Genomic DNA, 22,046 nt, shown 5'->3' with positions numbered 1-22,046 from the left:
TAAGTTTCATGACGGGTCAGGTCCCGACAGGTCGCCGACATCTTCTCACGTGTGTTGTCTGTGTTCTCAGATCTATGAGGAAATCCATAACATGTCAGAGCGACTGACACCAAGGGCAACTGCTATCATCTCAACCTCCACTGTCAATACACAAACACACACACACACAAACGCATTAAGCTCCCGTAAACACACGAGAATTTATACACACATCATAAGCTTTAGCACACGTACAGTATATTGCTGCGTAAGCATTTACACAGTCATCTGAGGATACACAAGCACACAGACACAGACAGTGAGAGAGAGGGATGAGGGTGTGTACGACCTGCTGCTTTAACATTTATCCTCATGACTGTGATGGTTCCTCTAAATATTTCCTTGTTTTAATCATCACTGGTCACCAATTAAGCATTTACTACGTTTGATTTTTAAAAGTAAGAAGCATGAATACTTATGAGATGTAAAAGAAAGAGAGAAAGAAAGAAAGAAAACCAGATTGGTCTTTTTTCAGCCACTTGCGAATACGGAAAGATTGATAACTAAGAACCGTTGGCCAGTTGTGAACAAGTACATTTTCAGCGACGCTAGCATCGTCCATCTGTCAGTCAGTCCACTACAACTGTTGATAAGTTGCCATGAAATTTTATCCAGACATTTATGGTCCTGAGAGGACGAATCCTACGAACTTTAGTGATCCACTGGCTTTTCCTTTAGCGCCACCAGCAGGTCAAAGTTTTCACTTATCCAGTGAAACATCTCAACATCTACACAAAGAACTGAGAGCAGCCGTGAGGTTAACATCTGTAGTTATGAGGGAATGTCTCCATAAACATTTAGGAATAAATGTAAAAACAGCAGGCCACGAGTGTCTCGATGCCATGTCACATGTTTCATCTATTTCTTTGCGTTACTTAAAAACTGGAATACTAACACACAACATCTAATGCACAGAAACAAACACAGTCAGACACACAAAAACAACACTGACAGCACATCCATAGACTTCATGGGCAAGTAGCTCATGATGCAGAGACGATTTTCAAGAGAAAAGCAAAGAATTAATCTGCTGTACATCATGGAAGGTTTAATAAAGGTTTACTCATACAAGTTAATCACTACTGCCCTTAACACATACACCACACGCAAAGCCAGCACAGATACCCACACATACTGTCCACGTCTGGTAGTTACCTGTTAATTCACCACACACAGTAAAACAACGTTGAAGTGAGAAATATGTGCATGTGTCTGCGCTTAGCTAGCTGCATCACTACATACTGTATGTTAGAATACAGCAGTGAAGCTATGATGTCCTCAGTTATCATAACCGTAGTGTTTATGAGTAACTGCAGAGCTCGGTCCAAGTTGTTTATCAGCAGTGAAGGAAAGAACAGAAAGAGAGAGAGAGAGAGAAATAAGAAGAGTGAGAAAGTCACAAAGATACAGAGAGTAGAGAAAATGAGTGGCACTAATATTTCGCTAATGTTGGACAGAAAGAGCCGCGCATTAGTGTGACTTTCTCAGATATAATCACTGAAGTTACACACAGCAATACTGAAGAGATATAAACCATCTCAACAGGTCATTTAGTCTCTTTACTGAAGTTTAAAATCGAATTTTCTTAAAGCAAGTGAAAGACCTGACCTCCTCTCTCTTAATGGAATGTAGTCAAGCAGAAGCAGCTGAGATTTTCACTTGTTTTAACAAACATGAGCCACTGAGAGTAAATACTGGATTAAATGACTTGTTAAAATGGACATTTTTTCAGTTTGCACCCCGACCTGGGTCAAAACTGTATCTTTAATCCTGGAAGACAGTTCACACACTCGACCGAGCTTCAAATCAAATCAAATCAAACCAAAACAGTTATAAAATGGCCTCTAATGCTCTTCACCTTCAGCTTAAACACTGATCATTCACCTTTACATCCAAACACCAGTAAGAAAGCAAACAAGCATATTTCCCAAAATGTTGCAGTACAGTGTTTTTGAATGTCTGAGTCCATTAATAACAAAAGCTAAACACTGCCCATCACTTTCAAAGTGCAGCACATGGTTTCAGAATATGGAAATAAACCTTTATATGTTGTGTTTAACAACACAACATTTTTAATCTCAGTTTTAAAGTGGAATACAGTAACGTTATTTATTACAAAAGACTTGAATTCTGAAAGAACTGAATCTGAATCTGACCTTCTGCCACTTAACACTAAAATACTGTATAATCTTTTATTCTACATAAAAAAGGAAGCTCAGTCTCATGAACACTGAAAAGTCTGCATGGATTACAAAGACAGTTTGTCCCAAGTCGTGGTGCCAGATTCACTTAAGGTAATTCATTGACTTTTTGTCAAATTAGGTCTTTGATCTACTTCTGTTTGTTCATTAGGATTGGCAGCAGTTTCTCCTCAAGGGCCAGAGTTTATTCAGTGTGCTGGTGCTCAGTATCTTTAATGGTTTTGTATCATCTCAAAAGAACCACAGTTTGGAAAATCCTGAGCACACCTTTCTGAAACTGTCACCAATAATCTGGTCGCGAAACAGCAAGTTGATCAAGGAACTTATTTGCCACAAAAGCAGCACATTTCTCTAAACACCAATATTAAGAAGGAAGAGCAGGAGAAAAGAAGCCAGAACACAATAATTCTCTCACCAAGAAGAGGCTCCGTTTGAGGCTCCTTAACGTAAGAGGGAGAAACGTAACGCACAGGCAACAGCGTTAGCTGGGCCGCCAATCAGAGACATCCAGTAAGCATAAAGGCCTCATTCCCACAGCAGCATTTTCACTCAACAGTTGTGAAACTGAACCAAGATGCACATCATAAAGACATACAAAACACACAGATACTTTACTGTACAAGATAAGTAATAATAATAAGTAATTATTAGTATACCTGCACACAGTCTGTACCATATATAAGATGAAGATGTTTCTCTAAGCCTTTGTTAAATTTGGCCATTGTGTTGTGTGAGGTACCAATATTTAAAAATCCAAGTCGTTCTTGTCTTTGTTTTGCAATTCCAGTGTATTAACAAGAATTTCCCATCCACAGCACGATGCACGCTGGAAACCACAACTCTGAGAGTAAGGAATAAGTAATCATAAGTAACTATAATGTAAAATGATCAGCATCAGGCTCCATTGACCGTAGAGTCGAGCTCAAATGGAGATTTACAGTTACAAGTTAGTGACATGACATATTGTCTAAACATCTTTTCTCTTATAGTTTCGGCAAAGCTATCAGTCTGCAGCTTTCGGGCTGTGTACAGTGAGTCATCTGCCTGCAGTGGGTTTTTAATTGGCTCATAAATTCATTCAGATGAAAAGATCATTTAGAGGGGATGCTGGTTGGGGAAGAAAGGGTTAACTGCCAGTGATGTAGTCAATCATCAGCTTGGGAAATCAATTCTCTCTGTTTTACAAAAATCCTATAAAGATAATTTAGCTTGTTTAAATGAGTTTCAGATTACAGACGTCTAAAATAACCACTGGTAGGAAAAAGTCCAACATTTTAATTACAGCAAAATGTTAAATTAACTTTTATTTAATTTATTCCGAACCTGAGGTTTTTCGTGAAACTCTCACAATTGATCTGGACATATGTCTTGTATTGAACGTCTATCCCTCGGTAGAGCAATCAATTTCTTAGCCTTATGTTTTGCTTTCTATAGGTGAGTCATCTGTTTGTAATGGGTTTTTAATTGGTCCATAAATCCAGTTGGTTAACAAATCCCCGACTGGGGATGTTTGATAGATGGTTTTGTTGACAGAGGGGTAAACTGTCAACTCTTCTAAATCATCCAATCAGTCAGTTAACCAGCCAGTATCGAGCAGGTGAACCGAGGGAGAGGACAGACTTTAAATATGGATCAATCAGTGGTTTTTATTTTGTTCCTGTGGGCTCAGCACAGTCGTTGAGAGCTCTCACAGTTCACATCTTTGTGTGACAACACAGGGTGCTCTATACTCTGAAAATATTCAGGGGTCAAACAGCTGAAGTATGGATTTGTATTACAAAAACGGACAAAAAGCATTTTCATTTGTCGACTAATCATGAGTTCCCTGTGGAGACTCGATGTAATTTCAGGATCCGGTACATTAAATACCTGGTGCCAAAATCTTGTGATTGTCTGTAAAAATGTTTAGCTCTTTGACAGTAGCTTCTAATGGTGACAAGTTCACAAACAGTGACAGACTTTCTGAAAAGAGACTCAGAAAGCAAGGCAAGAAATATTATGGTTCCACGAGCTGTCCTCGGCCATGTTGGTGTCTTTATTTTGGCTGTGACCATGTGTGCCAGGTCCAGCACTGTGGGGGTGGAGGTCGGCCAGCTGACCATCCTGACTCCCACTGCAGGAACAGAACCCTGCTCTACCTTTTAATCCCTTCATAGCCAACACACACACACACACACACCTCGAGCACTAATTCGCCCTACAAGCCCACTGCAGCAGAGCATTGTCTTATTCCCACTGCAGTGGCCCAGCAATATTCCTCCATCACAGTGAAATGCAGAATGATGGTAATGCATTAGGTGGGTGTTACCTGTCTAAAAGCCTCGCCATCTCCCTTGCCAGACTGCTGAGCGATGAGCATCAGCTTCTTGTTCTTTTCGTTCCTCTTATGCACTTTGTAGAGACAGGACAGCAGGCACACCAGCAGCATGAAGGCGATCAGGCTCAGCATGGCGAGGACGGCCACAGTCAGGGGAGGCAGCTTATAGGCTGAGAGATACAGAGAAATAATAAGCCTTCTGTGAAGAGATATACTGACTCGCCACTAATTTCAGGGTGGGTGGTTTAATCCCCTCCACCCTGCGTTTGAAGTGTCCTTTGGCAAAATAGTGAACCCCATAGAGGAAGTTATGAATATTAAACATCAATAAACACAAAAAGATCAAGTGAAAAGTTCAAATCACTTGATAAAACAGGAAATGTTGGAGATGCTCCATCACTTTCTATGTAAGTACGGGTAAACTGCCCTCTTAAAGGGAAACTCCACCAATTTTACATGCATGAAAACACACAGGGTGCGTCAGCCTCCTTGCATATATATTTAATTATACTTGCATTACTCTGACTAGCGGCAGATCATGCCACTGATGTAAACCCTTTCAAAAAGCACAGTCTGCTCATTAGAGGCACTTTACACAAGAAACCACGGTTTATTTTTGTTCATTTGAAAAACCAAAGCTGGTTATGTCTTTGTTACGCCTGTTAGCTCACAGCAAAGCAAGAACAGAGCTAAACACATCATGTCCATCACTTATATGTGTCTTTTCTCTTACCATCTACCTCTATGTAGACATGGGCCACAGGAAACCCATACAGGTCTGTCACTTTGAAGACACCCGTGTCAGCCACGTGGACCTTCTTCATGATGAGCTCTGACCTCTCCACAGTCAGCCTGCCCTCCAGCAGAGGGTCCAGCTGTGTCACCAGAACCCCCTGCTCCAGGATGACACGGTCCTGATTGTCCGATTTGGGCCTGTAGACGATGTTAAGGTTGGAGTGGTGCAGGTAGAGTTTCATCCTCAGGTTTCCTCCATAGGGCAGGTGCATGAAGTTCTGGTGCTCTGTGGAGGAACACAGAGTATATGATGTATTTAGACATTGAGACATCCCAGGCTTCCTTTCCTTCTTCTGGGAGCCTGATCTCTCAGTCTAGAAAATGAGTGGGCAGTGCATATCAAATGGCTAATGGCTTTTTTGACCTCGTCTTGTTTTGCATACGGAAGCCATTGTATCTCAGTCTTTAGATGTAATATTGTGTCCCATAACCTTCATTAAAGTAAATGTGTTACTGCTGCGGCAGCAGCTCAGCATCCCTGAGGTTTAAGCTCATTTTGCACACATTAAATAAAGACTGATGACCTCTTCTGAGATGTGGTCATTAAGGATTATTAAAGGCAATGCAATCAAGAAAGAGATAATGCAGTGACTCCAGGCCTAGATGAAAATGTGTGAGAAAGACAAAAAGCCCAACAAAGGTATGGACAACCAACACACACTCAAAAGCACATACAGTAACACTAGCATGTAAAGAATAACGACATGCACATGGGACTGACTGATTAGTCAATTAAACCTGACAGGATGCAGCAGAGCACGGATCACTCCTCACCTCTGACATTCAGGCAGTTCCTCCTCCTCACTTTGCCCTCGTGGTCCAGCACCGTAAAGCTCCCCTCGTCCTTCATCCTGACCGAGTGCAGCGTCACCCGCTGCTCCGACACACTGAGGCGTCCCACGTATTCCTCTGCCAGCACCGCTGTCTGATTGTACAGCACCACGGGCGGAGGCTCTGTGGTTTGATGTATCTCCGTTTGATTAACCTGGATCAGACTGGGCCTTACCATGGTAAAAAAAAAAAAAAGTATAAAAGAGAATATAACAGAAGAGAATAGATGTTACCCAAACTGAAGCAATCAGCTATCAGTCTAAATCTTGCTCAACCCTAACAGTAATCGCAGATGTGGGTGTGGCCAGGGGTTTAATTTTTTATAGCTTATTTAACAGATTAACAGTGTTACATAATGGAGAAGCAATGCAAAAGATGTAATGCTCATAAGGCATCTAACTGAAGCTGGCTTTTAAATTTAGGTCAAAACAGCTAAATAATCTGTAATAAACATGACTTCCTGTTGAATATATATTAAAGATGTTTTTCTCTGTTTTTCTTTTGCTGACCATACCTGAACTCCAGGGTGATGGGGCCTTTGACGTCGTTGAGATGGATGTAGTAGGTATCTCCATACTTCACCACTTGCTCCAAAGCACAGTCTGACCAACAAAACGAGAGGAAACAAAGGTAACAGAGGATCTTTGTGGCAGTTGGGTTGTGGCTTAGCTAAGTAGTTTTCATACTGTTGATAAGGAACCAAGCTAGCTAACTGACTAGCATTATGTTCCTATATTCTCCATAACAGAGATTAAGGCCTCTCTTCAACTTCCTCACACTCTTCCCCACCTCTGGAAAAGAGGGCAGCAGACACCTTACCCTTGACATCAAGGATGAGCTTCTTGACTGTGCTGCTGTTGTTGCTGTTCTTGATGACGTACACGCCCTCGTCTTCCTCCTGTACGTCCTCCAGCACCAGGTGGCCCAGAGAGTTGAGACGGCTCCGACTGTTCACCACCTCGCCGGCTCGCATCAGAACCACCTCAGAGGTTTTATTGGTCCTAGGCTCAAAGACAACCTCTCCGACCTTCCCATGCGGGACGTCGATGTGAACGTCCTCCCCAAAGAACGCTGTCCTGTGTTCCTCTTTGACTGGTACAAACAATCAGGACATTTCATTCCATATGACAGACAGGCTTCAATTTCCCATTTTCTGTCTCTGCCCTGGTTTGAACCTGGGCTTGATTTAGTCTGTTAAGTGCCTTAATATAATGTCTGTTATGATTTGGCACTATATAAGTTAAATTAAAGTAGACTAGTGAAATTACACTATCACTACATTTCTAGTCATGCATTCCAATCCAAACAAGCATGTGATTTTACCTTTCAAAGATGCCGACACAACTGTGAAAGAAAAGACAGAGAGGAGTTTATTTTAAAATACATCTTTTCTTAGTTGTCTGCTGATTTAAATAAAGATCTCAAAATAATTCAGACTTCCTTTGTTCTAAGTGAAAAACCACACAACTTCCCCCAAAAGTACAAAGGCGTTTGAAATGTAAATGTCTCACACAATGAAAGCTAAAAATAGGCCGCATGTAACTACGATCTGACTCCTCTATAAGAAAAGGAAAGAAAGCAAATTAAATAGATCACAAAATGATTTTGTTTCTTTGGTGTGGTTTTGACAGCATCTATGTTCATCATTCAGATAAAAAAAAATGTGGTTTCACAGGAAGTCTGTTTCAGCCCTTCATTTACCCGACCTGCTCCCGAGTGACTGATAATGTTTGTGCTTACCAGTGCAGAACAGGGCGCTAAGCACTGCGGCGCTGATTACTTTCATCTTGAATAGTCGTTCTCTGTAAAAAGGAAACCCACACACAATACATGACTATTTAAAAAGCTTTTATAGCATGATTATGTTTCCAAAGGCTCAAATCAAGAGATATATCCAGAACCAAAAGAAGATAATTTTATTTGACATTTGTTTTTTTCTTAAAAATGAGGTTAACTTACTTGTTGTAAATATTTATTGCTAATTTGGGTTGAGTTGAGAGAGTTGAGAAGAAATCTCCCCCCTCCTGCTCTGCACCACCGTGCTGCACTAAATAGTATTTCGCAAATTAGCTCTTCAAGTACCTGAGGGAGTACACGGCCAAAACTCCTTGACAAGAGAATCAATAATGCTGCTGCAAAGCAAAATATACTGTTAGGCCCAGTTTTATAGATAAAGTGTCTTCAAGACAGCGAGAGGCGAGCGCTGGGAAAAGACATGACATTGAGCTGAAGAGCAGCCGTGTCTCCTGTGGCGTGAGGAGTCAATCACCTCTCCACTCATGACACATGACCACAAACCATTAAGAAAGGAGAGAGGGAAGGAAAGAAGAAAAGAAGTCAAAGAAAAGAGACCCAACAAAGGAAGACAGGGTACACCCGAGAGCACGAGGAAGAGCATGAAAGATTTACATCCAAGAGTGTGTGTTGGTCATCCCTCTGGGACAACGGCATGGACAGGAGCCAGTTGGCACGGTGAGACTCTGATCTTTTACCACTGCTGCACTGGATTAGACTAAGCAGTAGTAGCACAGATTTATTAAGGTCGGGATAATTAGATGGACAGAGAGACAGAAAGAAACATGCCACATGAATAAAGATTAGCCTGCCACTAACCCTTCCACTGTACATGAAGACGTGTGAGTATTGTATTAGACTGACTGAAAACAATCTGACAGTGTGGGAAATCATTTCAGATTCTGCATTCACATTAAATCTGTCACCGACACGACCTGCATTCATCTACAGCACAACTCCACGGTCTCAACACTGGACAACGACAAGCGGTCCAGTTGTTTCTAACACCTCACCGCAGACTCAACAGCAGTGGCCCTAATGGGATGGCTGACACTTCAGACTTCAACAAGCCTGTTCAGCAATTTAGGGGGAAAACTGCACCACAAGTCATGGACCAAATCAGTGACTGAAATAATCTTTACATGTGTAAACTTACTGAACCTTCCAGGTAAATCTGAACAACACAGAAGAGACAAACATGTTTACCATGCTGATTTGTTTTACTCAAATGAGATCAGCTCCTGTTTAATATGTGGTATATCAGAGATTTCAGACTTTCAAAAGTTTGAAAATATAAAGCAGTCTTCAGAGTTCTGCACCAAACTGGGAAGTACGAGTTATTTTCCTGTTTATATCCAGTGCAGCATTATGGAAAAGAGCAAATCCCTGTCTTCAGAGAGAGAGAGAACAATAAAGAGCCACTGAATTTCTGCCAGCTTCTTCAGAGGAGGGATTAGAGTGCTATTTAAAAAAAAAAAAAAAAAAGAACAAAGCCCATCTTTCCCTCTGCACATCAACAGACACAAAGTCACTTCAAAATGACACCTCAGCATTAAAGTGGGCAGAAAACCTGCTCAAGAGGCACTTAGTCCTTTAGCTGAACTACAGAAGACGATTAAGGCCACATATGAAAAATTTATTTTGAAAAAAAAAAAAGATGAAGTAATCATTGCACATTTTCTAATAGCTGCTGATGTGAAGCAGGTTTGAATCACCTCGCTTTAATGTTCTACAGAGCTATTAGCTTATTGCATGTGCGAATGCTCGTGTCAGTCTGCTGCAAAGACATAAATCACAGGTTTGATTCAGTGGCAGAGAGAACTATGCATCTGGAGAGAAAGTGAAAGGTTGCTGTACCGCACGTCGCCGACAAGACACACACGTGCACGTACACTTTAAACACACATGAAAAATGTACTCAGTGAAGTGCAATCAGAGCGAAGTTCTCAAACAGGCGTCCTGGATGAAAGCAGCAGCTAAGAAGCCTGAGACAGAGACGGAACTGCTGTCCTTTGGCTGAGGCCACGATGCCCATTTTACATGTCCGACTCTAAACGGGGTCACTGCTCTCCTGTCTCCTGTTATGACCAATTAGATCAATCGAACTGTACGAGGCGAAGCATTTGCTGAAGTGCGTGTGACACATCCAGCCGCCTCCCCGTGGTGAGCAGCGTGGAGGTTACATCTTTTAGGCTGATCTCATCAGCCTGACATCCATCCTTACTGATGGAGCCTTTTCTCTCCCTTATCTCTCCTCTCCCACACAAGCCAGGAGGGTGGGAGCAACATGCCTCCATCCTCCTCTGGTTACAGCATTGTCTCTCTCATCTTTCTGCTTCTCTCTGTCTCTTTTACCTTTACTTCTTCTGTCATGTTCTGCCTTGTCTTCTTTCTGTTCTGTCCTTAACTGTCCCTCTTACTGAGTCCTATTAGGGTCAGTCAGAATGATATACTGGGCTGGACCTGCTCTAATATCTTCTATTGTCACACATCACCCACAGTTGTTATGATGATTTCTCCTTTTATTACTGGAATTACTTGAAGAGCTCTCTCTACCACTGCTGCTAACTGCTAGTTTCATTAACCTGAGTTTTGATGTCCTGATGTTCAAAATGCTAATGCAGAGGTTCTGCCATGTGTCCATTTACTTGTTTTTAGCATAAAAAATGTAGTGATTTCTATTTTAAAAGATAATGAAGTGGGTCCCCTCTCTGGAACTGCCTGTCCCCTACACTTTTCTCTTGTGCACCTCCATCACCAGCCCCCCTCTCTCCCCCTCCTCACCCTTTATGCAGCCCATAAAACCAGGAGCAGCTGCTGGTGCAACCAAGGGTGTGTCACGACCGGCATGAATGGGGGCTGGAAGATGGAGGAAATGAGAAGGGGAAGGATGAGAGTGATTGAAGAATGAAAGAAGACCAGTCAGACACTCTAAGCTAATGCCAGAGTCTGTGCATAATGGAATAATTTCTATATGTCCAGGAATAAAGCACGCATTCCCTCTCTGCTGTTTAATTCATTCACGGACATCAGCTGGGTGACGGTTTGCACGGTCCAGTCTCAGCTGAAGATTAAACAGAAATCACCAGATGTGTAGTTTGAGGAAATCTGTTACAGAACAAACGGCGTGTGATGTGATGTTTCCTCTGTCTGAGATGACTTCGCCACTAGCACTCATTCAGCACCGTAAATGGCTCCTGAGTGTGACAAATATTTAATATTCTCATGTGCGCCAGAACATTGCGTAACCATTTCCACGGGAATGGGGCAGAAAACACCCCCCTGATGCACTGGTATAGGCCCATCCCGCACACAGGACATGATAATGCACCACAGGCTGAGCAGCATTCACAGGATGATCACTGAATCAAGCGTTAAAACCCACTTTCTGATCCGATTATCAGCACCCGTGTAAACACGGTGTTGATTTTAACAGTCTCCAGAAGAAAGATTAGTGGATTTACAGCATCTTTAATACAAAACTTATAGAAAAAGGAGGCCATTCGGATCATAAATGCCTTATTAAACAATGTCTCATCTGAGCAATGCTCGGATTTCTGTATGAAAACCGTTTTTTCCCGGGACATTCATAAAGTTTACAACTCTGTTACACGCCTGGAAACCGTTAATTGTCTTATTGTTGTGTGAAAATGCCCGCACTTGCTGCCACCCAGCACGCCGCCGCTGCGTTGCTGTTGGTTACACGCCCTCAGTCAGCCTCCACTGCCGTATGGCACCGCTCAACACGAGCAAACAGTCAAAACAGCAAAGGAAAAACCTGCAAAATTTAACCCACTGAATCCCTACCGGAGCCAAATACTGAGGAAACACACCAACTGATATACAATTAGAAGTGGATGATGGTATAATTACCTTTCTCAAGCCTCGGATCCGACAATCACTGGACTGGGAGGGGCTCAGAGGTGATGGTCTCCGCAAATTACCTTTTCTCCCCCTTTCCCCGTCACCCCGAGTCCGACAGCAACACACTTCGATGGGGCCAGATCGGGCACAGCTGAAGACTTTCGGCTGATGTCGGGTTTGTGGAGCATTCGAGATCGGCTGTGCTCGGGACGCCTCGGTAAAAACCGGCAATTATGGCCCGGAGCCACAAGCCTCGGCTCTGCAGTTTTAACCTCAGGCCACGATTTCACACGCACGACTTCCCCAGCCTGATATCCGTCCACGTGACAACCAGATCGCGGTTTGAAGGGGGGAATCCTCCTCCGGCTTCACGCCCCCAGAAGGTCGTCTGTGATGTTCAGTTATCCCAAAGTTATTTTACCATCAGCTCTGAGATGCTGAGCTCACACCTGTCTCTTTGATGAAGTAGATTAGGGAAAGTGGATGGACTATCCAGTCAGTCTCTCCGTGCACCTTTACACGGGTTTGAATTGGCCTCCAGCGCTGGGAGTTCATTTCCATCGGTAGCAGTAAACCCTACGGTGGCCGAGAAAGGCCACAGAAACGCAAATGTCGCAAATGACACAAATACAAAAGCCTCACAAGGGAGGTTAAGTCACGACTTGCTTTCTGGCTACGAAGTGAAAGAGGAGGAGAAGTAAATGAAACTTTCTTCAGAAACTTACAATTATTACTGTCATTATATGAGTCACAAATGAACAATGCTAATACTCTAACTTTGAACTACTATGAAGCTAACTTCGCCGCAACGTTAGCTAACGTTGCGGCGAAGTTAGCTTAAGTATTAGTAAGTATCCGAAGAAGGTTTCACTTACTTCTCCTCCTGTTCCACTTCGTATCCAGAAGGTAACAACTTCCGTTGTGAGACTTTTGTATTTGTGTTGCAGCTTTTGAATTTGTGTTGTGGCTTTTGCGTTTGTGTTGCGACGTTTGCATTTGCGTGGCCTTTCTCGGCCACCGTACCCTCAGGGGGACAATGATGGACTGTTTCCCACTATTTTCTGACACTTGTGAACAAATGTATAACAAACAAATATCACTTCCCACTGGAAAAGCTATCTAATGTTTTTGGATGTTTGCCTTCGCACTGCCGTTCTCACTCCATTTGTTGTTTTCCTAAGAAGTGTAACAGCTTCCTGGAAGCTCACAGCGAAAAGCATTTGCAAACACACTAAAAGCCGATCATTAATAATAACTGACAATACAAGTGTATTTTTTTTTCCTTAAAATGCCTTTTTATTTCTCCCAAAAGTTTCACAGTCAATGGAATCCCAAATGAAACTGCACAGGAGACACAGGGGACACAGGGGAGACACACAGAGACATACAGCAAAGACAACAAGACTGAAGTTCATATACCGAACACAAATGGCCCCTGTGTGATGTGAATGGATACTGTAGTGGCTCAGAGTGTAAACATTCACCAGGATGTTAAATTGTGCACTTCTTCAGAGGATAAAACATTTTTTAAGATTAAATCTAAAACTGCAAAGTAGTGTTTTTACTTTTTCTTTCAAAAGTAAATGCACACTGGCATTTTATTTTTGAAACGTGTTTTATGAAGGCTTAATAATTAAATTATCAAACACACAAGCGGCAGAATTTGAGTGGCTGAACTAAGTGAGTTTTATGTGCAGAAAATTGCTGGAAATTTTCACTGCTATGAGATAAAAATGAAATTTTGAACTTGATTTTAAAACTTTTAAAACAACCTTGGTTGTTTTTGAATAGAAAAGAGATGCAGGTGATATAATCAGTCTCCAATAGTAGCTGCTCATATTTTCCTTACTTGAATCCAAACACATTCATGGTCTTTGTGTTTGGACTAAGTCCCATAACCACTGGGCCCATAAAATGTATTTTAAAAAATATGGCTCTGATGCAGCAAAAGCACAGATGCTTCTAATCAAGATGAGCTCAGGCCTTTTTGAGCCTAAGACATCTGGTACCCAGAGAGCAGAGAATGGAAATCAGATTAGGAAAAGGCTAATATGCTTTCCATGACCTGACCCGGGTTCTGGGCATCTGCAGTGCGTGATCCTCCTCACGACGTTGGCTGGCGTCTGAGAAAGACCGTGCTACTGCTGCTGTCGCACTAAAACTGTGGAAATGTATCTCAGTAAAATCAGGAATTTACCGAAACAGACTGACAACTTTCAGAATCTGGAATTACTGGTATGTGATATCTGTTTCTAGATAAAACTATTCACTGATATGAGTAAGGATAATAACTGCTAGTTGCAGCCCTTAATTAAAAAGAATACTGTCTTGTGTTTGACAAAAATGGAAACAAGCAAAAGACTGGATCCCACCAGAATGTTTTCTCTCATCTCTCCCAGAGTCGTGAAAAGGATGCGACAAAAGCAGGAAAAATGTGTCCTGATCAACTGATCAACAAGAGTACAGATCTCAGTGAGGAAAAACAATACTGACAGAACTGCATCACCTAATGTCCAAGTTCACATGCATGTCTGATATTGAACACTGATGAAAAAAAGTGTCAAAAGAAATGAACACTGATAAAAGCATTTAACACTGATAATATCTGAATCTCACTTTCAGGTTATAGGCCTAGTTTCCACAAAACAGTCCAAGTCACAGCTACTAACACTGACTTCACCCAAGTTTAAATGTTTTAACCATGGAATCGAAAAAAAAAAAAAAAACAGCATTGGATTGCTAACTGTGCAAACAGAGATTTCATTTTCCACAATAACATAAAGCACTGTTTCTCATACAGAAGGTGATGTCCAAACAATAAGCTTGATTGTGTGTAGTGTGAAGGAAACTGAGTGCAATATTTGATTTAAATCAATACAACATTCGTTCATGATGGAATTAACTTTACAGTATAAAGCCACCACGGTTATTCTGTTGAATTCTTCCTTGTAATTGTTTGCTACAAGACAAGGTCTTGGTGTAAGAGGATTTTGGGAGGCTTGCCTTCATGGCGTCACAATAAACTGTAAACCATGGCACATTAATTTGGTCACATAATTTTCATCCCGTTTCTCATCTACTCTTTCTCTTCTCTGCCTACGTTCATCTTTCATTTCTGTCCTTCCATTAATCAGCTCAGATCCCATGATTCTCTAACCAGCCCATCATCATTTCATATCACAAAATTTTTTCCTTTCTCTCTTTTTTTTAGATTTTTTTTTTTTTTTGGTTATGGATTTCTTCTTTGTCTTCAGCTCATTTTCATCATTTTGTTTCTTCTTTAGGCGTCCTCTTCCACCTCTTCTTCGAACTCTCCCTCCTCCTCGGCAGTGGCGTCCTGGTACTGCTGGTACTCGGACACCAGGTCGTTCATGTTGCTCTCTGCCTCGGTGAACTCCATCTCGTCCATGCCCTCGCCGGTGTACCAGTGGAGGAAGGCCTTGCGGCGGAACATGGCAGTGAACTGCTCAGAGATGCGTTTGAACAGCTCCTGGATGGCTGTGCTGTTGCCAATGAAGGTGACGGCCATCTTGAGGCCGCGTGGCGGGATGTCGCACACAGCCGTCTTCACATTGTTGGGGATCCACTCCACAAAGTAGCTGCTGTTCTTGTTCTGGACGTTCAGCATCTGTTCATCCACCTCCTTCATGGACATGCGTCCGCGGAACACGGCGGCCACCGTCAGGTAGCGTCCGTGGCGAGGGTCACAAGCCGCCATCATGTTTTTGGCATCAAACACCTGCTGGGTGAGCTCGGGGACCGTCAGGGCGCGGTACTGCTGACTCCCTCGGCTGGTCAGAGGAGCAAAGCCGGGCATGAAGAAGTGGAGACGAGGGAAGGGCACCATGTTGACAGCCAGTTTCCGCAGATCAGCGTTAAGCTGGCCAGGGAAACGCAGGCAGGTGGTTACACCACTCATGGTGGCTGAAACCAGGTGGTTGAGGTCGCCATAGGTGGGTGTGGTGAGTTTGAGAGTGCGGAAGCAAATGTCATAAAGGGCTTCGTTATCGATGCAGTAGGTCTCATCTGTGTTTTCTACCAACTGGTGGACCGACAGTGTGGCATTGTACGGCTCAACCACTGTGTCTGATACCTGAAGACAGGGAGAGAAGGAACTTCAGTACTTGTGCCTGACACAGATAACATGTATTTATACATGCAGGCAATGTGCCCTTCAATAGACTGCTTTAAAAATGACCTGTAAAGAGACCTCCATAATGGGACAATAAATTCATTACCTTAGGAGAGGGCACCACACTGAAGGTATTCATGATGCGGTCAGGGTACTCCTCTCTGATCTTGCTGATGAGCAGGGTGCCCATGCCCGAGCCGGTGCCTCCTCCCAGGGAGTGTGTGAGCTGGAAACCCTGCAGGCACTCACAGCTCTCAGCCTCTTTCCTCACCACATCCAGAACTGAATCCACCAGCTCTGCCCCCTCTGTGTAGTGACCTTTGGCCCAGTTGTTACCTGCTCCACTTTGACCTGGGAAAAATAAAACCAGCATCATTTCTTTCTGAACTCCCACATCAATGTTGTACACATACAAGACTGTTTGGAAAAGTGAATAGCAAATGTCGTATGATACAACACGTTTTGGCTTGTGGCCTTTATCAGGGTTATTCTGCTGGGATTCCAAGTTTCCTCAGAAGATGTTAAACTTTACAAGCTCCACATGAGCTATGAGTCCTACTCCGGCCTCTCGCCTCATGTAGAAAGAAGGCCACGTTACAGACAAACTCCTCTCCAGCATGTTTTGTTCTTACCAAAGACAAAGTTGTCAGGTCTGAAGATCTGCCCAAAAGGTCCAGAGCGGACTGAGTCCATGGTGCCTGGTTCCAGGTCAACTAGGATGGCCCTGGGCACATACTTCCCGCCTGCACACAGATAGACAGAGGTACGCACAAATAAACATAACATATCAGATTAACACTGCGCGGAACTGTAAAACCATATGAAACAACAACTGGGACTTTGGATTGAATGTCTCTTAATTTATCAGATTAAAGAAAACCTTGTGAACGTCTCACTCAGTTACTGCAGTTCAGTCAAAGTACCAGCTTTCCAGTCACAACCCTGACTCTCAGTCTTTTGAGGCAGAACTGTGCTGCTTTCACTGAAAACTTTAAAATTATTCTGTCTCATTCAGTTACTGTTGGAAATAATTAAAGGTTATTTCCAACAGCAATGGGGACGTATGTGCTTCAGGTTAATGGACTGAAAAGCTCTACTGTAGTGATGTAGTACCCTAAGCGACCACTAGATGGAGCCAGACATTATAAAACTACATGAAGCTGATGCCCAAACATTTTGTGAACTGAGAGACCACACTGCATCTTTTCAGATCATTTAACACACTAGTTCATTGTCTGAACTTTTGCTGGGTCGAATCCGACTCAGTTTCAGTAATATTATCTCTCTGTCATGTTTCAAGCCAGCCACTAAGGACATTTGGCAAAAAGGTAAAAGCAGCACTGTCACGGTAATAACACAGTGCATTGTGCTATATGTGGAGCAGTCATACCGACTTCAGTATGCGTCCGGGTGTACTTACCAGTGGCTTCGTTGTAATACACACTGATCCTGTCCAGCTGTAAGTCGCTGTCTCCATGGTAGGTTCCTGTTGGGTCGATACCGTGCTCGTCACTGATCACCTCCCAGAACTAAACAAAGGAACACACAGGACAGTGCACCGTAAGTTATGAAGCTGTGTATGTTAATGAAGGTGATGCTGATATTAACAGCTGTGTGAATTCAAGTCACGCGAAACATAGTCACACAGAGATCAATGTCAAGTTGTTAGACGCTAAATTTGCTTTGTGTAACCTACAGTAAGTGATGCAAAATACTTTACTGCTTTACAAAATGTTGTGTATTCAGTGAGGTTGTTCAGTCACAGCTCTGCAAACATGCCTTAGAAAGAGGTGTGTTTGTGCTTATTAAGGCCATAACTGCCAGCCAATTTGCTCTGGGAAAAAACAGAACACGGCTCACAATCGCTCCTCTGTCCTCTGTGCTTCCTAAGAACACACAGACATGTGATTACCTTTACCAGTCACAAGATCACCTAAAAACAGCAGGCGCCGCAACACGTCTGCTGCCTTTCTTTGAAGATAGTGAAAGAAGTTTTCTCTGTGATAAACAGTCACCCTGCGATGGACTGCAGTCTCCTTATCATTACTCTCCAATCATCATCATTACACGATGGATTTCATGGCTTCATACACATCGTATCATGTGGAGCATGTGTGTTGAAATGAAGCGGCCTGTCACAACTCAGACTTGTCCTTTCTGACCTAAGAGGCTGTTTGAAATTAGAGGGGACAGTCGCTTTGGTCCACGGCACAGCCGGAGGGTGGACGAGGAGCCAAAAACAGCACAGAAACAACTCCCATTTTATATAAATCCTCCGCTAAAGGAAGAAACACAACCAAGAGAATTTCAAAGGGTTGAGACCAGGACAAAACAACAAAAGGAGGAAGCAATGAAAAATGTGTCACAAAATAAGCAAAGAACGGCATACTGCTACAGCTACCAGCTCTTTTCATTATGGGTTAATCTGGTGATCCTTCCTCATTGAACGGATTAATCATTTGGTATAAAATAGGTTTTGAAACAGGATATTGATATGTCTGTCAGTCCAACCACCAGTCACAAAACCCCACACCTTTTCTGGCCTTAGTCACTATGCAGTACACTAGAACACAACCATCTGAAAGCAAGTTTCACTTTGCACCTGGAAAACCTCAGGAAGGTCTGAGTGACCCACGAATCATCGTATTTTACATTTAAGTTTCAACGTGTTGCTTCACGTGAGCAGAAAAGTATTTTTAAACAACATCAGAAATATAATGCTAATCTGGTTTCTCAATTAAAGGTCACATGATGTTTGATCTTCAACGTGACTTTGTGAATTTCGCTGTGTTCTAAGATAAAAGTCCTTCTTTATGTAGCTTTATCGGAGGAGAGAATACTTCTCATTTGAAAGTCACAGAGCTCATGTCAAAGACTACAAAGACTAAAACTGTCCAAAAGAGATGCAAAAGTCCCACAAACATACTCAAGACGACTACATACAAAAACACTCAGAATGACTAAAAAATGGCATGGCTGTGTCTCTGTCCAGGCCCAGAAATAAGCAGTTAAATAATAGATAATTCATTTATAAATTTAAGTTTTTGCTAAAGTGGACACTTCACTTCAATCATGAGTCAATGAGCTTTTAGGGCTTTTCACGACCTGCAGACTCCCTGAAAACTCCATGTTCCATTTGAAGTCTGAGGGTCAGTAAGAGCAGGGTGTTCTCAGAGGATTCAGCCGGCCTCGTTTCTACAGGCTGAGACATTAACGCCAAACTTAGTTAAGACAAGAGCACAGGCTGTCACACCAGCTCAGTCAACTGGCCCTAATCTGTGCCAGGGACTACACGAGTGTGTGTGTTTCAGAGAAAGAGGGAGGTTGGCACGTGTGTGTACTTATGTGTGTGTGTGTGTGTGAGAGAGAGAGAGAGAAAGAGAGAGAGAATCTCATTTTTTTTTTAATCTTGACTACTGTCACCTCACCATCTTTGGCTGTCCCTGAATGTCCCTGTGATCACCATAGAAACAAGTTGTTGATTTAAGTGAAGCCATTTTGGGGGGGAAAAAAAAAACGTGACCTACAACATTTAACTGGGGAAGGGACAGAAATTATAACCAACACTGAACAAGGAGAAAATTTTCAAAATGTATAAATTTCATGCAGGCAATCTGGATGATTGATGATCTCAAATGGGTACAACTAAAACATCTAACAATACATTTCTGAAGCCAAATGCATTTAAAAAAAGTATGTTTATTATAGCTGAAAACTCTCTGTAATATAATTTTTCACTGAATCATTTCTATAAGAATTTATTCAGCAACAGAAGGAGCAGATTTTGGCTGGAACCGGACTGGGTAAGTGAATTCAGGCAGAGTTAATCCGTTGTGAATTGAGGATGACCTCAGCCTCGCTAAGTCCTCTGTAAATACACTTATCTTCACTGATCAGGGCCATTGAGTAGTGCAGCCTGAGTCGCCCCATATGCTGTTGCCACGCCTGTTGATGGCCGGCCCCCTCCCAGAGCAATTCAGCTGGATGACTTTGTAGTGGCCCAAATATATATGAACATAACTTCAAAAATTAAATAAAAATGATCATCTGCTATATTAACATATAAACCAGTGTTTTCTTCTGTATTTGATTAACACAGGTTATCAATCCAACCAATTCATTGATTGATTGCTGGGCTCCAAGCAATGATTAATTTCACAATCTTTTAATTAAAAAATCTTTCTTGATTGATCAATTAATGATTTAATGTATGAAATGGCAAAAAAAAGTGAAATGCCTATCAAAATTTCCTGGAGCTTAAAGTAACAGCTTGAAACTTTTCTGTGCAACCAACAGCTCAAAATCAATATTTCAAAGAAATAAAATAATCATATATGACAAAACAAAACCCATCAAATATTCACATTTGAGAATCAGAAATCATGTGTAAACAGGGTTTTCAGGGTCTCTGATGGTCCGGGGGGCCCAGGGCGTGTGCATGTGATACACTGACTGGAAAAGCAGCTATTTAAATGACCTCATCTGTGCTTTCAGAGCAGACACTGAGCCACTTGTTATCTTCCCACCCTTCGCCCCCTCCAGCTGAGTTCCTCTCCTCTGCCTCAGCACATCTCCCCTTTCTTTCTTTCCTCCCACTTCTCTTGTTCTCGCTCTTTTCTCAGTGACAAAGAGTCCAGCTCACCAGGCGGCCAAGACAGCAGCTGGCCCTGCAGTCTGGCCAGCTTCATTAATCATGGATCAATGACTTTAGTATTGGCAACAGTTGCAACTATGATTTTTTTTATACTCTATTCATAAGCAGGGACGTTATGAGAAGATTCCTGTTTAGCAGAAATTAGTTATTGTCCTTTTATATCCCAGAAATACAGCCATTACAGTATTCCATTATAGTGCTTTTATCAAAACTTCACACAAAACTACAAACTTGTTAAACTTGTTTGTAGGGATACTAGTATATGTGGGTAGATCTCTTTGTTGTATTTTTATGATCCATCACATTACTAATATATTTCAGCAGTGATTTATTGTTTCTGTCTGGCATTTTGTATCAATCTCATAGTACTTAGAGCTTTTTCTTATCCATTGTTACAGCAGGATCAAGTGAGATTTTCTTCTATTTTGACTGAGTGTAACTTTTTCACAGTATCCTTTGGATAAAAGCAGCTGGCACTGAAAACAAATTAATTTTGGTTCTAGTATGGATTGAAAAACTAACTGTAAACCCATTAAGACCTGTTCATATGATCTCTAATTTAGAGTAGCATTGTAGTGAATTTCCAAATAAATAAATAAATTAATAAACAAATAAATTAAAGGTTTCCGGTTCATTATACCTTTGACAAAGTTATTTTCTATTTGTGATTCAATGCATTTTTTCTGAAACTATTAAAACACAAAAATAAAAAAAAATAAAAAGTTTTAAGACAAACAATAAATAAAACTAGTAAGTGTTAAATAACAATAAAAAGAAGTTCATCTCAACTCCTTCTTACTTTTGCACCAATCTGGTTCCCGCACTGGCCGGCCTGGATGTGAACGATCTCCCTCATGGCGGCTGTTGGTTGTTGGTGGAGGTGAAGTGCTGCAGGTGACACGGAGCTGCTGACCTACTGACCGGCCACAGACGGACTGACAGACGGTCTACAGACTGTGTGCACCGCTGCGCCTCCCACAGGCGGGGAGAAAGTTTTGCGACGCCTTTCACGCTTGTGATTGGCTGCTGCGTCTACGGGCCCGGCGTTGATTGGCTGAAAGGGTGGAAGGTTCCTTTTTTCGGGGTTTCCTTGTCTGAAAGGCAAGGGCCGGAAGAGTAGAGGGAGTGCCGTGTGTTGTCATCACTGCCCCGTTGGAGCTCCATTAACTTACAATGAAACAATGAAGAACGGAATACAATAGAATGCAATAGAATAAAAAAGAATCAGCGGTGGGAAATAACTAAGTACATTTACTCAAGCACTGTCCTTAAGTGCAAATCTGAGGTGCTTGAATTTAGTTAAGTATTTCCATTTTCTGCGACTTTTACTGGCGGGAGAAGTTAAAATAGCAGTATGATAGAGTAGAAATACTCTGTGGTACTGCTGGTAAAAGTGATGCAGTGGCAGAAAATGGAAAT

The 22,046-nt window shown here is 42.2% G+C and overlaps 1 protein-coding gene across 1 annotated transcript; it reads right to left on the bottom strand.

Moving 5' to 3' along the window:
* Positions 1-13,136: 13,136 nt before the first annotated feature.
* Positions 13,137-21,566, bottom strand: LOC121191977 (tubulin beta chain-like). Its single transcript, XM_041053498.1, has 5 exons — positions 21,427-21,566; positions 17,394-17,502; positions 16,606-16,716; positions 16,080-16,324; positions 13,137-15,934 (listed from the first exon to the last, which is right to left on the bottom strand). Exons 1-5 carry the CDS (start codon positions 21,481-21,483, stop codon positions 15,122-15,124), a joined length of 1,335 nt encoding a protein of 444 aa, XP_040909432.1. The 5' UTR covers positions 21,484-21,566; the 3' UTR covers positions 13,137-15,121.
* Positions 21,567-22,046: the final 480 nt, after the last annotated feature.

Source organism: Toxotes jaculatrix, chromosome 13, assembly GCF_017976425.1.
Source record: "Toxotes jaculatrix isolate fToxJac2 chromosome 13, fToxJac2.pri, whole genome shotgun sequence".
In the NCBI taxonomy this organism is placed as follows: Eukaryota; Metazoa; Chordata; class Actinopteri; family Toxotidae; genus Toxotes; species Toxotes jaculatrix.
The sequence above is the reverse complement of the archived record's forward strand: the minus strand, read 5'-3'. Positions and strand labels throughout refer to the sequence as shown.

What these genes read in the sequence shown, in the direction of transcription:
- LOC121191977 (XM_041053498.1), bottom strand. Translation starts at nt 21,483, where the DNA reads ATGAGGGAGATCGTTCACATCCAGGCCGGCCAGTGCGGGAACCAGATT. An exon ending in ACCTGACAACTTTGTCTTTG is followed by an intron (nt 16,325 to 16,605) that starts GTAAGAACAAAA and finishes TATTTTTCCCAG; the next exon opens with GTCAAAGTGGAGCAGGTAAC. An exon ending in GTGTGGTGCCCTCTCCTAAG is followed by an intron (nt 15,935 to 16,079) that starts GTAATGAATTTA and finishes CCCTGTCTTCAG; the next exon opens with GTATCAGACACAGTGGTTGA.